Source organism: Cheilinus undulatus, linkage group 15, assembly GCF_018320785.1.
Source record: "Cheilinus undulatus linkage group 15, ASM1832078v1, whole genome shotgun sequence".
NCBI classification, from domain to species: domain Eukaryota; kingdom Metazoa; phylum Chordata; class Actinopteri; order Labriformes; family Labridae; genus Cheilinus; species Cheilinus undulatus.
In genome coordinates, this window is record NC_054879.1 from 36,603,911 (window position 1) to 36,627,477 (window position 23,567).

General features: G+C 37.5%; 1 protein-coding gene across 1 annotated transcript in view; it reads right to left on the reverse strand.

The window, feature by feature from the left end:
* The window catches only part of uxs1 (UDP-glucuronate decarboxylase 1), a 67,792-nt gene that overhangs the window by 36,176 nt on the left and 8,049 nt on the right, over window positions 1-23,567 (reverse strand). The window contains exons 3-9 of the mRNA XM_041807488.1: window positions 23,335-23,383; window positions 20,261-20,304; window positions 18,993-19,053; window positions 17,407-17,587; window positions 5,016-5,120; window positions 4,286-4,345; window positions 2,461-2,582 (exon numbers count right to left, since the gene is read on the reverse strand). Coding sequence (XP_041663422.1) covers window positions 2,461-2,582; window positions 4,286-4,345; window positions 5,016-5,120; window positions 17,407-17,587; window positions 18,993-19,053; window positions 20,261-20,304; window positions 23,335-23,383 — 622 coding nt within the window. The remainder of the gene's footprint in view (window positions 1-2,460; window positions 2,583-4,285; window positions 4,346-5,015; window positions 5,121-17,406; window positions 17,588-18,992; window positions 19,054-20,260; window positions 20,305-23,334; window positions 23,384-23,567) is intronic.

Genomic DNA, 23,567 nt, shown 5'->3' on the forward strand with positions numbered 1-23,567 from the left:
TGTTAAAATTGAAGAACTGAAGTGTTAAGTATTCACAATAAAAGGAACAAAAGGCACTGATTGTTTATTGAACAAGAAAACCAACTTATTTGTCAAAAGTGCAGTGTTCCTCTCCTTCCATGCAGCAGCGGTGGTTTTAATGCTGTAATTTGTATGTAATATGTCTTCATCATAATTTCTCATTGCTTTAATCTGACAAAACCTTACAGCTGTTGACTGTTCTCATTTTGTGTAGAAAAAAAAAAGCACGGATTGACGTGCTAAACCTCCATTTTAATGTGAGCATGCTAAAAGACATTAACAGAGAAAGTTGGTAACCCTGGCACCAGACCATAACCTTATACCTCCATTTTTTTTTTCACAAATCTGTGCATTCGGCCATCCTTCACATCTGACAGAGGGCTTTTACAAATTTTAAACCAATAAAAAGTGTCAAAGATGCTGACTATGGCCATTCAAATCTGGTCAGCAATAATCAGCCTCCTAATACCTGATATCAAGGCTTCAAGGTTTTGTTGAGCTTGATAACTTAAAGAAAACTTTAGTAGGTTGAATTTGCTTTTTGGTACTCCTCTTTGATTGTCCAATTTGTCAATATTCTTAACACAGATATTTGTACAACTAACCTCCTTTGGGTTATAGTGCCTACATTTTTTTCCTCAACACATATAATGTCTATTTTTGCAAAGTCTGAAAAAAATAGAATAACCAAATTATTATCTTGTTCAAAATTACAGAGTACCAAAATCAGCATCACAAAAATTCCAAACGTGCTTATCACTTCACATTCATTTTTTTCAAACTGAGTATGTGGTAGCTCTATCCACAAGAAAGTACTTCATGTATAGATATATGCATTTGACAAAATGATGTTACATGGTTCATGATATAAATAGGAAGTCCACAGATGCACTGCTTTCCATCTACTGAATGTTTGCTTTCTGTCTGAGGAGCGGACTGCATAACCTCCACTCATCATTTTTTAAATGTTAATGAATTTTGATTACATGACTGGGCAATAGATGAAACTTGCGATATTCTTGTCCTTGTGCCGAACAACTGACAGTCGGTTATAGAAAGACAGCCATTTCCAAGAATTGTCCCAGCAGGTGTGAAAAAAATAATGAGGGGGAGCAGGAGACAAGGCAGATAAATAAATATCACCTGCCTGAAGCAAAGGCAAGACAAGTCAATCATATCTATTCATCAAAGGCTGGCGTCAATCAAGTCAGAAAGGGACTAAATTACACAAAAGAATCTGCATCATTTGGGTGTTAAAGGAAATGTGCAGAATTTTCAAGAGGGTTACTGATATTGTGGCTAAAATAAGTTGTGGGGTTTTTTTTTTGGAATATCTCAATCAAAGACTTCTGAATCCATCTTTAACTCTTTCAACAGCCTTGGCACTGTTGGAACACCACGGTCATACTGTAGAACAACCTGATGGGAAAGTTAGATCAAATGTTCTTAACCTTGCTAAAACAATTTTTAAAAATCCTTCAAAAATTGGAAGCAACCAAAGTAAAAATGATTCACTTTAGGAAAGGAAATCACTGTTTATATGAGGCTGAATATTTTTTTATGTAGGTGTTAAAAAAAATGTTGAAAGTACATTTTTAGCTACTTCAACTCCTGCAACTGCAAGAGACTGTCTGAATAGTCCTTTTTGACATGGAAGGTTCCTAACTGAGAGAAATGAAATTATTTGAGTGTCAGACATGATAAGAGCTATTCGAATTTATTAATTGACTGATCATCAACTAGCGGCCTGGGGGCCAAATCAGGCCGTTAGAAGATTTTTAAATTTAGAAAAGCAGGAAAAGAAAATGTTGTGGTCATAAGAGTGTCTTTAAGCTTTAAATGTACTCTGCAGCTGTTAAATCCACCCCAAAAGCAATTAATATTCAGTTTTAGAATGACTTCACATTTGATCTGTTTTCACAGAAATTCACTTGTCAGCCATTATTATGAGATATTAAGAAATGTTTTAAAACTGGCCAGGTGAAGTGGTGAAAAGGGGTTATAGAGTGGCAAAGATGGGCAGTAAGCATCCAAGGGGGTTGTGGAGTGGCACAAAGGGACAAAAACTTGCAGTAAAACTGGTGAAAATAGGTTAAAATTTGGCAAAAGACTAGTATAAAAGGAAAAAAGGGGCAAAAATTATACTAAAAAATGGGTTAAAAGTGGCAAAAAGGTGAAAAAAGTAATGAAAAGTGGCCATAATAGACAAAAAGAGGCAAACTGGATAGAGGAGGGATAAGACAGGCAAGAAAAGTGGTTTAAATAAGTTAAAAAATGGCAAAAATTGGGATAAAGAGGCAAGATGTGGGTTAAAAGTGGCAAAATGGTGCAAAAATAGCCAATGGCAAAGTTGCATGATGAATGGCAATACTAGAAAATTATGTCTCAAGTCTTTTTTAAAAATATACAGGACATACTGTAGCTAGATGGTTACAATACCTGCTTCATGTAGGCGTAACACATGGTCTCTGCAACTCGCTTCCCTTCATCGTAGCAAGCTCGAGGACCAATCGGATTCACGTGCCCCCAGTACTCCTCATTTTGTGGGTGGACCTCTGGGTCTGGAACAATAGCGTTATAGTAATCAAGCTCTGAGACACATTGTGACATCATACAGATTTATCTTAGTTACAGAATGAATAGAGGTAATTGAAAAGGTATGCTGCCAATCTTTAAAACTGACATTCGAGTGTCAATCTTAACATATTCACTTGCAGCCGCCTTGAGAATTCAGGTCTAGACAAAGATAAAGGACTGAACAATGCAGCTCAGACTTCTGACTCTCTTTGGGTATAGATGGTGATTTATCATAAATGCTGCTTCTGTAACAAATGTAACCATAACTGCTGTGCTTTTACTCTAACAATCATCTATTCTTTTTTCCTTGTGAAAATGATTTAGCGTGACTGGCTGTTGGAACAAAAAAGCATCTTTGATAAACAGAGCCAGATGTTCAGAACAGGCTGGCTACTTAAATGATCAAAATTACATCTGTGACAGGAATTTTAATGTAGGCAGATATTTTAATGCATAATTAATCATTGGTGGAAAGAAATAAAAAACATGACTTGTTTATTATGCAAATTGTTTTTTTTTTTTTTGATGAGGTGAAAGCAGGCTTCCATCAATATACAATGCCATGATTTCTACTAGGGTTGTAACGGTACAGAAAAATTTTGGTTCGGTACGTATCTCGGTTTTGAAGTCACGGTTCGGTACGTTTTTTGTCTGGTGATTGAAGCAAACACATAAAATTTAATTCTGATTTAAATTTTTAAATTGTATTAAAATAAATAGGCTGAATAAATTAAGTTTAAATTTTAAATAATGCTGCGACCTCCTTCCAAAAGTTCAATTATTGAAAATATTACTAAATAAATACCTTTTTGAATTACTAGGTTATTTCATTGATATATTGATGTATTTATACCCATTCTTTAAACACTGAAATTTCCTAGTCAACTTGAATGCATCACCACACAACCGGAGCTAGCTTGTTAAGTATGATAATTAGCATCCAGCTTGCCGATTTCAACACGGACTTCAGCACTGGATTATTTTTTTAACCAATGGGACCTACTACAATGCTTTGGTGAACTTTTCACAGCCCATCTTGGTGGATAAAGAGGTTAGAGCTTTATGAAATCTGAGGATAACTTTACCTATGACGCAGCTGCAGAGTCTCACTCTCACAGAATCTCATTTCTCTGAGGCTGACAGTTGAAGGTAAAATTGCTTTCATTCACAGAGCCAGTGCACCATTGTTATAATAAAAAAACTATCTTAAAGAATAGGAAATTCATAACTGGCTGGTTCCTCCTCTCTACAGTGACGTTCTTGTTTGAGCCTTTTCAAACGCTTTGATTGGTCTGCTGGACGACGTGCTTTCAGCGACCCAGCTGCAGAATAATGTCAGAGAGTTAATGTTGTTGTCTTTGTCCACTGTTGTATTTTAGGACAACAGGACACTTTTATCTGGGAATATTCAGGCTGTTGCTGTCATTTGCTGTGGTTGTGTTGTTGCCAGGACAGTGTGACAGTGAGTTGTTCTCTGGTTTTCCATCTGTATGTGAGCTTGGCTCCACATGTATTTGTTAGGTACACGTCTGTACCGTACCAAGAGGCCTGTACCGAATCGGTACGGTACGAATACACGTACCTTTACACCCCTCATTTCTACTGTTTTACCCATGAGGTCACAGAAAGCAGCTCCATTCAGTGTGATTATGTAAAGGACTGTATGACTGGGAGGCATCATTCTTACCTCCATACACCTCAGATGTAGAAGCCAAGAGAAGTCTGGCGCCCACACGTTTGGCGAGACCTAAGAGACAAACAACAGAAGGAAAACATTTGTCTTCAGTGAGATATAAAGGAGATCAATCCTTGGCTTTACACCTGAATCTACTCACATATAAGAAAGACATAATAGCAGAAAATCCAACACTGCCAAATCAGCTAAGCCCAAATAATAATAAATATTTATAGTATATATGTAATTCTGACAGTAGCTTAACATCCCTTTGTACACATTTATCTAGAGATACAGAGCTCTTTAATGGTGGTTGAACAGGTATTTAAGGTTTCTTGTAAAACAGAAAGCTGTGCTATTTACTACCAGACAAATATTTGTAATGAAAAAGATCTCGGAATCATGAAAAATGGAGCAAAAAACCTCACATGAACTGTAGGAAAAGTTTAAGAATCTCCTTGACGACATGAAAACTATTTCTTCTCAGTGTATTGTGTAATTTATTGAACTAATTTTATTGTCATATTGCATTTGCAATGATAAAATGGATAATTCAGTGCTGCAGAGTATCAAAAGCAAAAATCATTAAAATAGATCTCACTGGGTTGAGCAAGGTGATCCAACTCATATTAGGAGTCTGAGAATAAAGTCCTGTTTATCTCTGCCTGGAGTCCATGTCCTTGTTTTGAGTTCTGTCATATCCTTGAAAAAACAGGAAATGGCATGCCCTGAATGCACTCACCGAGCATGTTGAGAGTGCCTATTGTGTTGGTCTTGAGTGTTTTGATGGGGTTGTACATGTAGTTGGGAGGAGAGGCTGGAGATGCCAGGTGATAGATCTGGTCCACTGCAAAGAGAGGGAGAAACATTAATGACCTCAACATCAACACAGATTCATTCTAAATACAGCAATAGCATCAGAAAAAGAATTCAAGACCACTCTCTGTGTGCAGTTTATGCTGGTCTCTGTTGAGAGCACAGGCACACCTCATAATGCTTTAAGTGGGTCTGATCTGGTTTTTACCTGAGAAGTTACTAAAGAAAGCCAAACCGCTTACATTTTTTCATGAAGGGTGTCATAATGTCAAATAACAGCAATATGAAAGACTGACACATAAAAAGCTACGATCAAAAAATCAGGGTTGTTCCAAAAATATTATTCTCTCACCTCTTTGTAACTTAAAAAATTAGCATTCTGTGGTTGAAAATTGAATAATTAAAAAAATATATTAATAATTTGCATACTGAAAGAGAAAAGTGGTTTATTTATGGTTGATTTTGCATTTGTTGTTGTCTAACTCTGTTGTAAAGCAATCATATATAAAAAGCACCAACACTGTATCTGCAGTCATGTATGAATAAGGGATATTTCTGTGGGTCACTTGCTCATATTTTTATTATCAAAACTCATTAGTTTGTAAATGATATAGACATTGCTCTCTTGTCTGGGTGCATTTCAGATAGTAGAAAATACTCAAATAAAAAAGTTAATGACACTAAAATTAAATATTTTGAATAAGTATTCTAAAAAAACAGCCCCTGGCATATTAAAGATAGTACAAAACAAAACTCCTACCTGCAGTATGCTATTCAATTTAAATGCAAAGAGTGTAAAATTCTGCTGCAGGGGACCACTACTTCTCTGATCTACTCATCTTTGAAGTTAACTTCCTGTTTTGACATGATGACTTAAAATGATGCTATAGTTGAAAAATAATGTTTATGTATTTTCATTAATCTACACCAGTGGTCCTCAACTGGTGGGTCGGGAGCCAAAAATGGGTCGCGAAGCCCTTTTCAGTCGGTTGTGGATGTGTGCCTGTGAAAAAAAAAAAAAAAGTGCCAAATTGTCTATGGGACTCTATAAAACATGCATGTTTTGTCCTGTTTCATTGTTTTGTTAAGCGGGGTACACACATAAGGATTTTCTAAATCCTAAGAGATTTTTTATCTGTTAGAGACCCCACACATGAAGATAAAAAATCAGGCATTGAACAGTTTTGAGCGTACTGTGTGTGGTGTGCTCCAATAATCTCAACACAGCACACCACACACATCACAATTCTGTCTGTTGAAAATTATGTAGGCCGCTGTGCTCTTGGAAACCCTCAGTGCAACAACCCCAGATCTGTACCTTGCAACAATCCTTTCTCTGAGTGCTGCAAGGCAGTTTCTTTGACCTCGTGGCTTGGTTTTTGCTCTGATTCACATTGTCAGCTGTGAAACCTTCTATAGAGAGGTGTGTGCCTTTCCAAAACATGTAAAATCAATTTGATTTACCACAGGTGGACTCCAATGGGAGGAACTGAACTAAATTTCAAGTGTTTTGCAAAGTGTCTGAATACTTATATTAATGTGATATTTCGTTTTTTTTTTTTTTTTTTTGTATTTCAGAAGTTTGCAAATATTTCTAAATTTTTGTTTGATTGCATCATGACAATGAAAAAAAGTGAAAGGGGTCTGAATTCTTTCTGAGTGCACTGTATATATACTTTATATATAGACAAACACGTACAAACAGACTTTTCAATGCAAAATTCTACATATATCTACATATGAGCTTTAAAAAAATCATAGGTTCAGATTCTGAATCATTTGATGATCGTGTGAATGCCTTTCAGGGTTGATGCTGCAGTCTTTGAAATATAATATCTGGAATGACAGCCATTCTTGAATGTGTAATTCTTGAATAAGTGAACCACATAAAAAGAATTGCAATCAAAAGGTGAAAAATTGAGATGAATTACTGAGGGATGAATAAAAAAATCCCAACTTGATTAGCTAAGAGCATTGAAATGAGGACTTTTGTCCTTGTACACCCTGATCGTCAAAGAAAACCTGTCAAGCTCACCTGCAGCTTTTAAGTTACTGAATGAATGTGAATTCTGTATCAGACAAATCAGAACAGAATTTTAAAGCTTGTGCATTTAGCTTAGGCTATGATGAAAGAAGTTGTGTTTTTTCTCTGCAACAGTGTCCAAGGGACATCTCTGTCTTCAGCAAGTTTTTCTCCCTCAATCATCAAAGGCCCATTATCTCACAGTCTTCGTCATCCCTCCATTATCTGGCCCACTAAAGTCATTTCAGTTCTCTTCAAGCAAAATGTCCCAACCTATGGAAGGCATGACCTTTTTGAAACGTGAAGAAAACATTTTCATTTCTATTACTTGTTCTCCCAACATTTTTCTTTTCAGTTACACATCGTTTCCTTTTGTAGCACATACAGTTGCAAGAAAAAGTATGTGTACCCTTTGTGATTTCTTGAGCCATGTTTCCATCGGGGGTACAGTTTCATTCAGTTCGATTTGGTATGGTTTGGTATGCTAAACCCCAAAATAGTTTGCGTTTCCACAGACATCCGTGCTCTCACTTGGGTGGGCGGGGCTGTAAAAGCATGCATGTGAAGTCACAGACAGCACGAGTCTGCTGTTCGAGCTGCAGAGTTATAGAAAGGATGAGTGACAGAAATCAGTTGGGAATAGGCAGTAAACAGCTTTATTTCAGCTGAGAGTGTTTTTTTTTTTTAAATAACTACGTCTTAATGATGTTAACCGCTGTCAGTAAAGATTCTCAGCTGATGGAATATGTGTACAGAGGTCTGAGGGAGGTCTGGTTTGAGTCGTAACGCTGCGTTAATATGTGAATATATCTAGTCTAGAACAATTTATATGACAAAATATGAACGTTTAGAGCTGTACTGTGAGAATACACCACATTAAAAATAAACTAAAAGTTCAGCTGGTGTTAAAATCAAGCTAGATTAAATCAGAAATCCTGGGTGCGCTGATCTCGTTTTAAAATAGTCTGCAGCCTGAAGTTTTACGAGCCTGTTCAACAACCACAGAGCGATGATTTCACAGGTTACCTAACGTAAGACCTGGATTAATAACTAGTTACAGATAAGAATGAACTGTTCTAAGGCTTTGTATTCACAACTTAAGCATTAATTTAGTTTCTCATCCATCGATGGATCAGGCTGATGTGAGCCTTTGGGCTCTGCTTTGTGTACTTCAGGTCCGGAAAAACGTCACGAAACTTCATTTGTGGCCAAATATCAATATCAATAGACTAGGAAACAGTTTGGATCTCCGTTGAGTCCAAATATTTCCCATTTAGGCAGATATTAGTCCATTTTTCTCCCGTTTTTGCCTGCTTCTCACAGCGCAGACTTCCGTGTTTGAAGCCCGGAGGCAAGCAGCTGAGCCACGCGCTGACGTAATGTCAGTGCAGCCCCTATTGTTGTATGTGTAGCTCCACCTTTTTGGTATGGTCAAGTAAGATTTGCACCCCTACAGAAGGGTGCTGAAAAGTGGGACGGTACGGGTCGGTTTTTTGGGACCCTTTCCAACTTTTGCTCTATGGAAACGCAAAAAAAATGCACGCCGTACCGCACCGAACTGCGCCGAACCGCTTGATGGAAACGACCTATTGGATGTCTGCATTAATTGGTCATAAAATGTGTTCTGATCTTCATCTAAGTCACAACAATAAACAAACAGTCTGCTTAAACTAATACTGCACAAAAAAAATGATATGTTTTCATGTTTTTATTAAACAAAACATGTAAAAATTCACATTGCAGGGTGGAAAAAATATGTGAACCTTTGGATTTAATAACGGGTTGGCAGCAATATCCTCAACCAAACGTTTTCTGTAGTTGCAGATCAGATCTGCACAATGGTCAGGAGGAATTTTGGACCATTCCTCTTTACAAAACTGTTTCACTTCAGCAATATTATTCGCATGTCTGGTGTGAATCGCTCTCTTGAGGTCATGCCTCAGCATCTCAATCGGGTTGAGGTCAGGACTCTGACTGGGCCACTCTAGGAGGTGTATTTTCTTCTGTTGAAGCCATTCTGTTGTTGATTTACTTCTATGCTTTGGGTCGTTGTCCTGTTGCATCACCCATCCTCTGTTGGGCTTCAGTTGGCGGACAGATGGTCTTAAGTTTTCCTGCAAAATTCATTTTTCCGTCAATGACAGCAATCCCTCCAGGCCCTGAGGCAGCAAAGCAGCCCCAAACCATGATGGCCCCTCCACCATATTTCACAGTTGGGAGGATGTTTTGATGTTGGTGTGCTGTGCCTTTTTCTCTCCACACATAGCATTGTGTGTTCCTTCCGAACAACTCAATTTTGGTTTCATCTGCCCACAGAATATTTTGCCAGTAATGCTGTGGAACATCCAGGTGCTCTTTTTCAAACTTCAAACGTGCAGCAATGTGTTTTTTGGACAGCAGTGGCTTCCTCCGTGGTGTCCTCCCAAGAACTCCACTCTTGTTTAATGTTTTATTTATTGTAGATTGGTCAACACAAATGTTAGTATGTGCCAGAGATTTCTGTAAGTCTTTAGCTGACACTCTAGGATTCTTCTTCACCTCATTGAGCATTCTGTGCTGTGCTCTTGCAGTCATCTTTACAGGACAACCATGCCTAGGGAGAGTAGCAACAGTGCTGAACTTTCTCCATTTGTAGACAGTCTGTCTTACTGTGGACACATGAACATCAAGGCTTTTAGAGATACTTTGGTAACCCTTTCCAGCTTCATGCGAGTCAACAATTCTTGACCATATGTCTTCTGAGAGCTCTTCTGTGCCAGGCATGGTTCACATCAGGCAATGCTTCTTAAGAACAAGAAACTCAAAACTGGTGTGTGTTTTTTATAGGGCAGGGCAGCTTTAACCAGCACATCCAATCTCATCACATTGATTGGACTTCAGGTTGGCTGACTCCTGGCTCCAATTAGCTCTTGGAGAAGTCATTAGCCTAGGGGTTCACATACTTTTTCCACCCTGCACTGTGAATGTTTACATGTTTTGTTTAATGAAAACATGAAAACGTATCATTTTTTTGTGTGGTATTAGTTTAAGCAGACTGTGTTTCTCTATTGTTGTGACTTAGATGAAGATCAGAACACATTTTATGACCAATTAATGCAGAAATCCAAGAAATCCCAAAGCGTTCACATACTTTTTCTTGCAACAGTAGATGATGACGTCAAAGAAGATTTTCATGCAGGACAGTCTTCCAATGACCTCGGTTAATTTACTTTTTCAGTGATTTATTTATTTTGCTTTTCATTTCTATTTTCTTTTATCGACAAAATGCAATGATATATCCTTGAGGACAGGCCAGGGACATCACGCAGTTGCCAAGCAATTTCCACTGAGTTGGCAGGACATCTTAATTTTTCTTAAAAAGCAAAAACCAATCTCCCTGTTTTAACATTAACACAATAACATCACAGACCCTCAAAGCTGCGACGATTTATGATACTGCAGCGAAGAAAATTACATTAGTACAACAAACAAACAGTGATAAGAGTTATATTATGCATTTGAGTTCAGCTGAGAAATGAATTTTCACAGCTTGTGTTCTGTTGCTTGTGTAACTCCTTGCCTGCATATTTACGCTTTAATGATGTTGCTGTTGCTCCAGCAGCTCTCTGTGAGTTGTACTCTGCTGGCACGCCAGAATGTGGAAAACAAACTGTTTCATAACATCAGCAACCCAGTTTCATGTAAATCAGGCAGGTGTGGATGATTCCTATCTACTGTATCAAATCTGTCCATTATTTTGGACAGTCAATGAATCATTATATTCAAATGATGCAATCCAAGGCCATCTTAGCATAAACTGGAGTGAAGCCTTTGAGTTAATTCAAGGCAAGGCAGGCATCTCAAGTGCACCAATGCATATTTGGACTACCTTTCTACCAAAATGGATATTTAGTAGGGGTGCACCAAAAATTCGGCCACCGAAAATTTTTGGCCAAAAATGGCCCAAAGTGCGTTTTCCGTTTTCGGCCGAAAGACTTTTATCACCGAAACAACAACGCCGAAACACGACGTGATGACGCAAGCAAAAACCGCGGCCAGCACACGCTTGGATCAGTGGTTCTCAAATAGGGGTACGTGTATGTGAAGGTACGCGAGATTTTAAAATACATGCTGGCTATTTAAGAAAAATAGTGCCTGTCTTTGCACGTCAGGAGCGACACGATTTTGCGAGTATATTACGTACATTCCAAAATCACATTCGTGCTGTGAAAGTCTGCGGTGTGTTTTCTCTGTCCTCTGATAAACAGTGATATTCACTGAAGCAGAAGATAAAAGGAGGTTTGTCCCTCTTTGTCCTTCACTCCGTGCGTAACGTGGCACTTTTACGCACAGCCAGGACGTCAGTGCCATTTTGTTTCACGGTTTCATTCACTGTGCCAGCCAAGTTTGTAAGAGGAGGGACTGACTTTTCATTCATTCTATGTCAAATATGATCAATAAGAGTGCACAGCTGAGGCTCGCAGTGAGAGGAGTTAACTCTCTCCACAGCGCACAGACTGGCTCACCTGTCCACACTGTCCAGAGGAGTCATTTAGCTGGTTGATCCGGAGCATTTATAAGTTGTTTGTCTGAGGTCAGAGGAGACTGTGTTGGTAAATATTTCACTACAGTCCTGTTAGTTTACAAACAGCTCCAGCTGTGTGAGTTTCGCTGCGACGAGGGCACATGGTGGTGGTGCCGATTTTTAAGGCAGACAGAGGAACAAAAATGTCCTCCTCTCCAACACCACCTGATGTTTGATATCTCCTCATGTCTGTCTGTATCAGTTCTTGTGTTTTTGCCTCTTTTTTGGCCTGGTAGAAAGGGAGACAGGTAACAGGTAGCCCGACATACCCATATGAGCGCAAATGCGCTACTTAAATGTCTGCAGCAATGTCGCGCTGCAAAATAATGTTGCAGGTGTGGAAGCTTTGACTCGCTACAGGTTCTGAATGTAAATATTTTGTGTAAATAATGTGCATGAAAAAACTGCGTATAAAGTGTAAGGACCTTAAGTTTATAAACTGGAGTTAATATTTTGTAGGCTCTTAAATTTAATCACCCTAAAACCCCCTGAGTCTCCCCCATGGCAAAATGGTTTGACCCACACTGGCACATGCCTGTAAATCACTGTATTCACAATCTCTCCATTTATAAAAAGGTTTATGATTTATTTTTTGTGAAGAAATGCTGATCTATAACTAAGTTCATGATTTCAGTTTGAGAAGAGAGAAGTCTTTTTATATTTGTTTATTATTTACAGGTTTTTAGTTCTTTGTAGCTCTATGTTTTTATTTCATGAGCAGAGTTTTGCACACTTCTGGGTTTAAAGCCTTTCCAGTCACTGTTTTCAACAGCTACATTAATTTGAATTCCCACATTTAGAGATGAGAAGATGTGCCATAACTTCAGTCATGCATTTTTAACATTTAAAATGTATGAAAAAAAATCTAATATTTGTAATTTGAAAGTGTTTATCAGTTACAAAGTTTGATAAATCAGACGGCTGTCACAGCACTCTTTAATGTCTTTCTTTTTGGCCAAAAAGCTTTGTGCTGTTTAGGGGGTACTTGGATGAAAAATACTTCACAGGGGGTACATGATTGATAAAAGGTTGAGAACCACTGATTTAATGTAGACATGAGTGGGGTCAAGTTAAACGTTTTATTTTGTATTTTATTTTACTTTATATTGTGTATTGTTGGAATGAAGTGCTTAATAAATATTTACATAATTTTGTAATTGATTTATTCTTTGAATCATTAATATTGATTTTTGCAATTGCAATTGATTTTAGTGAGGTTAGTACACAGTCATAGCCATAAATGCAATGGTACTAATAATTGGCACAAAAATTTTTCTTTCGGTGTTACGGGTTTCGGCCCTGGTTTCCTCATTTTCAGTTTCCGGTTTCGGCCAAGAATTTTCATTTCGGTGCATCCCTAATATTTAGTGTGCCTTCTGCAGTTGGTCAGTGCTATCTAAGGCCTTAATCCTCAGCCTTATCTCTTGTTCAAACATTTGCTTTTGCATTTTCATGAAAACACGCTTCAATCGCTTCATGTTCAAACAACATTTGGAAAAGGTCTAGGAGGTGCTCATGACGGCCGGTATAATTAAAGAAAACAAACAACAAAAGGAATGCTTTAAGCTTTCTATATACCATATGCATCCATCGCAAACAGAAATAAACTCATGGCATTTTAGATGCAGTGTCTCTTGGTGTTAAGAGAATCTCATGTGCCCAGATGCAATCATACACACCCACCTTTACTGCAAGGTGATAGTATCTAAACAATAGACTGTTCAGAGTTTCTAACTGGAAAATGCATTCATTTCTATGAATCTGACAGCCTTCTACAGGTTTTGACCACTCAAGTTTCATTCAATTATAGAGGTGAACTTTGCATCACCCTGTAATTTGCTTTCTAATCTGAGTACTCCCTCAAAAGGCAAGGCCCTCACAACTAGTATAACTAGTATCATGTCCATTACATTTCAACCTTATAACCTCAAAGTCAATTTTTACATTATCAGGAGTATCTTGAGCTTTTTTCCACAGTTTGTAATGTGTTCTACAGTAAACCCCTTTCTGTCCATACCTCCTTGCTGGCCCTCCACAATAGGCTGTACTGACATACATTATGTGTGCAGCATATCACACAACAAGGGAAAAACTCAGGATGAAATCCTGGCTGAATGAAGGTACAGTTGTGTTCATGGCTGTAAGCGGTGAAAGTAGGTATGATCCTGCTGGTGACGCTACCCCATCTGCCTGCTCTCATTGGTTGCCGTGGGTACTACAACCTAGAATTATAAATATCACATATTTACGATTCAGGATCTGGGAGGCTACAATGCAATTTGGAACAGTAAAACAACTGTGTTTGCACCGCACACAAGGATTATTCAGACAAAAATCATTTGCAAAAAGGCTCCACTCAGGATACGCCCCCACGATTGTCAGGGGAGGAAAATCAGGCTTAAAATCCTGTGAGTGGCCAGCCTACGCTGAAGTCCTCATTCCTTAAGTTTCAGGATGTGTTTTAAGGACTTAAGATTGTTTCTCTGTTAACCCTTAAATTGTGTTTTAAGGTCTAAAGTTTTGCATCTGATCTACATTTAAATAAAGCACAAAAAGTGAGGAAATTTGTGTTTGGTGGATTATTTCGTTGTTGTAAAAATTTTTCTTGGCAATAAATCTTACACCGTTGTAAAGCCTGTTTATTTTCTTTGTAAACAGTGCCACGTTTGTAAAGAACATGCATTTGTGGGATGAACAGTAGAACTGAGTATGTGGGTTGCACTAATGAAAAATTAGCCAAATCTTCTCTGCCAATGCCAAACAGCTTATTTTGCTGTTGCTACTGCCTCTTGTTTTGAGCTTCTGGTACCCCCAGGTGCTAAGAATCTGGTGCCTTATTGGCTCCTGATTGTCAGCACCTGTGATCACGGGCCCTTCTACAGTGGTCCAAGTGCTCCAAGAATTGGCATACCAAGTTTGACAGATCTGGATAGGACCTGTGCGAAAGGGAAACTTCAGGCTGGTGTTCCACAGCCAATCCTTGGAGCTGACACCTACTGACCATTGTAGCAGGGCCCATGCACACAGGTTAAGTGTATGTTGTTTGGTCACTAAGTAATGTCTGGTTTTATGTGTATAACTTTCATCTTTCATTATGTACATGCCTGATGTACACTGATCATAGACTGTAGAAAGAAGTGGACAAAGCCTGTGTGATGTCAGCCGTCTGCTTACAATAGGCGGACTCAAACTGCTTTGGAAGCCAATCCGTAGCTGCTTCCATATTGAAATCGTGGTCTCAACCGAACTTTGGATCAACCCAATGGCCCGCCCACGAAGCTGGACTCATTGTCAGCTAACTAGCTAGCATTCTGGTTTACAGAAATGTAGCTTCTGCCTGTCGAGCTATCTGTCAATCAAATGATATGCATTAATCAGTGCACAGTGAGGTTTTTCCTAAATATAATTTAAACCATTGTACAAAATTGGTACAAAAAAAATTTACCCCCCATACAGTGGGAGCACATAAAGACATTAGCTAATGAGCCACATGTGGTTTTTTTGAACCACACTGTGAACCAGTTTATTTCTAGTGTAAAAACCGGCTTTTTATCAGGTGTTCAGATGGGACTTCCGGTGTTCCTGCAGCCAGCCTCAAGTGGACACTCACTATATTTGCACTTCCGCATTGGCTTCCTTTTTCAGGACTGGAGGTTGCCGCTTGACACTGATATGTATACCATTAACTTGCCATGGACTACGGATGTAAATTAGCCCATGGCTAGAATCTGGCCAATTTACATGCCCATGTTCATAAATGTGCATTGTTGGCTATGAAAAATAAGTAAATTAATGTCAAAGAAAGTGTGTAGCTGTAATGTAATGTAATGTTATTCCATTTCACATCATAATTATATAAGTTAAATAAAGAATAAATAATGTTTTTATTTGCACTTTCAGTGCTTCTTATTTCAACAAAAAGCTGAAAGTCAGGTAGGACTAGTGTAGATTTGAATAATGAACATCTTATAATCAAAAGGAAATTATAGAATGGATAGGTAGAGAATTAAACATAAATAGAGTAACAAAAAACAAATGCTTAAATAATACTATTCTGACTATTAAGTACATTTAAATTAAGATCTATTAAGCCTTTCAGCTCTTCTTGAAGTCGAGACCATTAGAGGCTAAAAGCTGCCTTTTCATCGAGACATTTATAAAAAAAAAATTATTGAGCTCATATTTATCACTGAGGTTTTCATGTTTCATTTGTTACACAAATTAACACAATGAACACTCTAAGTATGCTAACAGTAACACTTTTTGTAGTCCATCAATAGTAAATTGTTGTTTTTTCACAGTTAACCTACGTGACATCTGTTATATCTACAAGATCTGCCTGGTGTTGGAGCAGTCTGATTCCCTTATCACAGCAGTTCTCTGTTCCTGTCCTCTTACCTTTCTTTCACCCTGTGACATTTTTCATCAAGATTAAGTGAAAGTGGACAGGAGGGGACTTGGGGAGTATTTTTTCTTTTACTTTTTGAAGAAAGCATCACTGCTGTCACCCATTGGTGTCCTTGACAGTCACCATATCAGAAATACTATCCCCACTGAACTTTTGATCACTCCAGGTTCAGTCAAAAAGGCCCTACCCTGGCAAGAGATGCAGTACACAACCTGTCAGTCCACATTGCTCTTCATGTTGATCAAATATCAATAACCCTAAGCCTTAATAGAATAAAAACTGAGTGATTTACAAAACACCTCCACAGCTTATAAAACTCAAGAAATGAGCTATTAACGTCAAAACCATGCTGCAAACTGGTTCAATTCTGATGTAAAAACGTCTATTTTACACTTGTAGAATCAATTTTCAGCACTAGCAGTTGTTGTTTGGGTTAATCATAGTCTTATGTCTGTTGAAGTAACCAGTTGTACAGACATCAATAAAACAATATTCTGTTAGCTGTGAGCAGTTTCAAACCAACTGCAGAACTGTAAAGTGTGAACTGTGATTTCCTAATTGTTTATCCAATGATGATCAATGATGTTTTCATAACCTTATAGAGGTGTATGGAGGCATTTTTCTGAGCTGACCTTGCCCTGTTCTTGTTAAATATTTTGTGCTGCTAATCTCGGCGCTGTTTATAACAAATGCTTTATTTGAGCTATATACAGTATCAGGATTTATGAAGAAAACAAGCCATAATCCTTATATTGCATTAATTAGGTACTGGTGCAGGGTGATTTCTAAATGATTTTTTATGACTCCCTTTGGCAAACATTTTTCAGAGGCTGAGTCTGCTTTTCAAAGAGCAATCAAAACACTAAAGGCTTTGCTCATCACAGCCAGGGTGAAGGATGGTTATTTTCTTAGCTGAGCAAACACAATGGTAATTATTTCTTCCAATGTCATTGCAAGAAAATAATTAAAATGAATGAAGATGAAAGCATTGAGGATTACTGTCTCGAGGTAAATATGCAGATTCTTGGCGTTCGCTTTGGCCTGAGAATAATCATGCATAGCACTGAGCACACAACTAGTTGCTTTTTCAGTGAAAGCACTCGTTATTAAAACAGGTTCTTTTTTACTGAAAGACCTCATTTTAATACCTTTAACGTTGTTTGTTGTACCCTTTTATTTTTACACTTAAAGTCTAACTATTAAAAACATAATTAGCGCTCTCACTGGTCCTTCTACCAATTAAACCCTTTTATATATGCTGTCATAGAAATGGCCATCCTGTGAAAATAAAAAGCAATCCATCATCTCCTGCTCTGACTCACCCTCAATGTAGAGAGGCTCCACCACATCGTGATTAATGAGCTCAAAGTTTTCGTGGCCGATCCAGTGCTCCACATTCCTTTTTCTTCCTGTGAAGAAGTTGTCCACCACAGTCACCTCATGACCGTCCATCATCAGTTTGTCAGTCAGGTGGGAACCTACAAAACCAGCTCCACCAGTTATCTAATAAAAGAATACACATTTGACACCATCAGTGAAGAAATACTTGCATTTTAAATGATATTATCTAAATATGTTCTGTTTACAGAAGAGTTATTGTGTTGGCAATAAAACTTCACTTGAATAGCTCCTTTCAGAACCATCCAAGTACTTCACAGCAATGTAATTTCAAATACTGAACATCTTACTGTTGAAAGAAAGAAAGAAAGAAAGAAGGAGACTCTTCCAAGAAACAGTCAGATTATCATTCCTTCTGCTTATGCTGATGATACCAAATTCACTGGTGAAAAATTGGACAAATTTCCCCTAATTCTAACCTCAAACACAGCTCTGAAATTACATTTTTCAAAAATACATTTTTCTGTTAAAGGTACAATTTGTAAGATTTCTGCCTTGAAATGTCTAAATTTAGTCAAATGGAAAGTATGTACAATTCCACCACCAGGGGGCTCTCAACCAAAACAATCATGCAATATGATGGGTACAACCAGTGCTACCCTTCTCTGCTGTTTCTTGTTTCGAATTGAGGACTTTGTTCAATAGAAAAGCCACTTCAAAATGTGTATTTACTTCTAGTGCTGTTAACTGATTAAAAAAATTCACCAAGTTAATCACTTAAATGCGCTGTGATTAATCATGATTAATCATATATGTAAAAAAAAACATTTACTTGCATTTTGATGTGAGAAAAAAGCAGCTCTGGTATGGCATTTGAATAAAGAAACATCAAACAAGCTGGAGTTTTTAAGTTTATAACATCTCAGCTTATTTTTAATGGTTTGTAGATAATATTTTAATTCACTCAGAAATAATATCTATAAGCTGTAAACTTAATCAGCAGACAAACACATCATGTACAAAATAACTTTTGCTGCAAAGTGATTGTAAATTGCTTGACTTGAAGGTCCACATCTTCAGCGATTTTGTTAGGTTTTTCGTATTCATTTTCTAGTTATGATGTTTTTTTGGCCAACTTCGTTTATTTATAGCCCTGATCTTCAGACAGACACACGTTTTTAAGATTGTACTTGTACCTTGATGAGTACAATCTCAATATAATCAACATGCATAACACCAGTTGAGAATGTTTATATTGTACAACTAGTTATTTGAAATAACAGACCTTGTGGTTCTTAGTTAGACTCCACACATCACTTGCTCTGATGACAATTTTATGCAGCACTTCAAATGCATGGCACTTGTGCAAATTAAACCCATCAAATTCTGGTGTTTAGGTTTAATGTAGAGATTAGTCAGGATTAGAGCACAGGTTGGAGTTTTAGTCTTTAAGGATTTGCAAGAGTTCAATTTGACAAATTACTGCTTAAATGGTCCAATTTAGTATCTGATCCTGGTTTAACTGTTGAAATGAATGTGATCTGAGTTGGGAGAGGTGTTTGTTGCATACCAAAATTCTCTTCCGATCCTTTTCTGACAGGAATTTCACAGGTGGATATTTCTGTGAAAAGCTGAAAGAGAAAAGGTGATGAAAATCATTGGGAAATAATGAAAAATCCAGTAGAAAGGAATGCAAAGGTACACAAGAGTCTAGATTTGCCATACTGGCATAAAAATCCCCCAAATGAACACCCACAGTGTCATATTTTCCCTGCGTTATTATAGCTTTTGCATTCGCACTGAAAGAACCACCAAAACTTCAAGAAATGTAAGCTGATCCAAGTCACATTATTGTTGTTTTTATCAAAATCATTTAGCCTGATGAAGATTTTTATCAGTCAGAAAGCTTAAAATACAGTCAACTGTCTTATGAGTGCTAAAGCCCACAGAGGAGCATCAATGATATGTTGAATTTTCATCTGTCAAACTGCTAAATTTTGTGGGGTTTTTTTTTTTGTTTGTTTTTTTTTTACAGGGTTGTTTGTTTTGGACACCTGAGCCTTCCATCAATAATTTGGCTCTTGTCAAAAACCTTGAGATGGAACACAGAAGGTGTTCTTTGAGACCTGTTTTTAGTATAGAGTTTACTGTGCTGTTGCTCTTATTGGTAGGAAAATAAATTAAAGTGCAAATATTCGCCGGATAAAATGCCAACTGTCCCAGTGATTAAAATTATAAGCTTTCAGGGGGCTGCCCTCAAAGCAAAACAATAAAATCCATGTGCTTAGTCTAAATCCATTTTTTAAAGGCAAATGAATGGACTATCAAAGCACCACTCTGGGGTTTTTAGCATTACAATATTGATATGCTCCACATGTTCTTATTCAAATGCCTTTTGATCCTTTGGCATATTGCAGGTTCATAGAATGCATCACGCTGTAGGGACATGGAGCTCACATCGCTGCCTCATCTGCCTCATCTGCATTCAAAGCATTAAAGGTGACAGGGATAATTATAAATATCATTAGTAATCTTACTATAGCTGGATATCCTGCTCTATGGAAGTCATAACACGAAGATTATGACCTCTAATCATGCAGTTATGTTTTATGGTTTCCCTTTTCAAACATCTGGTGACTGGAGAGGAAATTCTTAATCCAAATAGATAGGCCATCAACCTTTCACTGAGCACTGATGTCGTATTCAATTATAAAAATATATATGCTTATAAGGCCGTGGGAAAGGATAATAGTTGTCAGATCTACTGACATTTTTCCCAACACTGTCCTCTTACTAATCTGTGTACACCTTTCAGCAATTAAATTACAGGATGCTCACCTTTGTTCCAGATCACGAATCTTCTCTCTGAGAGGAGCAACAGCCTGCAGGGAGATCAGAGCAAAAGTGGATGACATTTAACATTCTGGAATATTAAATTAAACCTATAGTAAGTCTTACCATGTTACTATTACAGTAACGTAATGAGCGTGTATACTGAAGTCCATGCCATATTCATAGCCATGGTTTATTGATGAATCTGCTCATAATAAAAATGTATGAAGGTAATGTAAAGATCAAACAAATTCACCTTTAAGTACCATGCACAACACAGATAAAAATGTCAGTTCTACTTCAAGTTTGTGTTTAAATAATTTCTCCTTTTATCTGAAAATCCAATACTAACACGTCAGACTCCTCACTCCTCTGCAGTACTTTCGGGCGCAACAAGAGGCCGGTGCAATTATGGCGGAAGACATTACCGTGGATGCTGCTAAAGCGCCAGTTTTAAAAGAACTTCACGACATTTCTTCGTCAAAAGAAGAACAAAGAACAGCATTGAGTTGTTTTCTTTTCAAAAATGACAAAAGTCGTGTTCTGACACGTCTACAGTCGCCATGGTTCGCGTTATGCAGCTCTCTATGGAGTTTGCTCCTCAGTAGGGGCGCACCTCAGCAGTGGCTTAATCACATGTTTTATTGCTCTGATTGGCCCGTGAAGCTGTGACAGAAAGAACGTTCATCCAATCACCCTTCGAGTTTTTTTCAAAGCCTCTGCCCTTTCCCAAATGCTTTCTTTGAGTGGTTTACTAGATTGATGTGTGAAACAAATCCATCTGGCGTGCCAGGTTAACACCTAACGACTTTTCCTCTGATTTCAAAGTCGCAGACAGAATTTCAAAGTCGTGAAAAAGGAGTGAACACATGGGAGTCTTGCTAAAGTCACAGCTCTGTCCTGTTGTCTCAGTGGTTAGGTATGAGGTAGTCAAAAGACTCAATTTTAGCTGTTTTTAAGAAGTCTTTCTTCAGTCTTGGCGTTACAATAATATCAAACAAGTTTGACATTGTCGGAAGTCTGAAGTCTGGTTGTATGCAAACTGCCAACAAATTGTCTTTAGATGTGAGAGAGTCTCACATGTCAGTCTTTTTAGAGTCTTTTAAGAGTTTCAGCAAAGTCCTCTGGTGTAAAGTTGGCATTAATTTCTAGTTATGCACAATATTGGATTTTTGCCAATATTCAATATAATGAAATTTACAAATTAATTTGAGCCGACACCGGTATTGATAGGGTTATTTAAGTATATTTTGGACCTAAATTTCAGTCCTAAAACACACAATTTAAATTTTGTGGTTGAACAATTCAAAGTATTTTTGTTCTTAAAACACACTTTAAAGTGTAAGAAATTACGATAAATAAAGATAAAGACTTTAGCCGACTTAGGTCTGTTGGTCCAGCCTTAAACGCCACTAACTTGTTTGTTCATAAAGCCAAAATTCACAGCTGAAGTTGGAGGATTTCATGATACAGGCTGTAAATATCAGCAAGCAATTTCAATATCTGCTAATATGATAATTCACTTTTTAAGCTAACAACTGCTCATACTGATATCATGAGGATAATTTGAAAAATTGAGTGATGTTTTGACATTCTTAATATTTAGGTCAGTTTGTTACATAGATACCAGTCAAAAAGACAGAAGAATCTACTGAAGAAATAGAATCAGTTTTATCAAAGGATATTAAGTAGGTCATTGGTTAAATAGCAGTGTTCAGGGTGTTAACGTAACTTAATCCAATTAGTTTTGTACAAGTTACTCACACAACTTTTTTACAAGTTTTTTCTAGACCACAGTGATCTTTTACAGCCACAAAATCTCATCAAATCTCCAAGCAGACATTTTTGCCAAATTCAAAGACATTCATCCCTCAGGGGCCTTCCACAGACATCATTTTCACAACAACTGGATGGACAGACAGACAGACAACCCGAAAACATAATACCTTCAGACACGACAGTCACCAGTGTTAAGGCGTTAAAAAAAAAAAAAAAAGAAAACTCTGGGTTTTAATCCTGTTACATGCCTACAGCCATCTGCTGTGTACACATGCCTTAAGTATGGGTAATCTGTGTGTCAATACAGACATTCAGTGACATCAGGAACAAAGAAAAACAACTTTTCCCACATTTGTTTCTGGACTCTGGGCAGCTGTCACTTTATCCAATCATGTAATCAGCCTTAACAGATAATACTTTGACTCATAGTTTGCGGAATGACTGAAAAAGCTTAACATAGAAAAAAACATTTCTAAAAAACCTTTAGGCCTGTTGTCAACCAATAAAAAACCCTTCTTCAATTGAACTACAACCAAACACCAATTAATCAATCAGTCATCAAGCTTTTCCAGCATAATAATTTATTTTTAACCCTACTAAGGATGCTGAAATAAAAACTGACAAGGCAGACAAGCTTGCTGCCTGTATTAATATAACTTCCATGATCACTGCTCAGTAACTATCACACAAAATAACAGCAGTTAACTTTCTATTATCTAACAAAGATAATTAAAAGGATCTAGACCTGAGCGATAAGGCCTGAATATCATATTATGGTATTTTTCATGCATTTTACAATAACAGTATTACAAAATCAAAAAGAGATAATGGATTTAAATCCATTTTCAGGTGTTACAACCCCCATTCTCCCCCTAAATCAAGCCTTTGATGGCATACTCAACTCATGCATGTCTGAGCATAAGATCAAGAAAAAAAGGAATGTCTATGTTCTCTTCTTTTAAACTGTGCTCATAGTTTTATGTTTCGTCTCCAATCTGCTGAGGATTCTCGTCAGCTGTTGCATGATATGCTTGTTAAATGTTTGTAAAATAAATAGAAGACTCTGAACTTGATTGTTAACTGCAATGCAACAGTCACTAAATATTCACTCTTTTGCATTTGTGTGGGTTAGGCTAAAGAAGCTAAAGCATCAATTGGGCAAACTGGAAAATTAATTGAAAACAGAAGAAAAGTCTCATTGTGTTTAAAAATGTGTCTCTTTCTCAGTGTGCAACAGAGCTTGATGGACCTGTAAATGACAACATATAAAGAGGTCAAGAACAGTTCTGAGTCACACTCACTTCGTCAATTCTCTGCTCGATCTTCATCTCTCCATGTTCTTGTATCGATCTATGACAAGAGGAAGACACAGACAAGGACATCAGGGTGAGAGGATTGTGACTATCATCAAAAGGCCGATGAAAATAGCTCAACTGGCCAACTGCTGTTACAAAGCAGGGCACGACACACCCCCTTCACCTATAGGATAGAGAAGTTTAACTCTCTGATGAAGATGTTATTCACAGGAAAACAT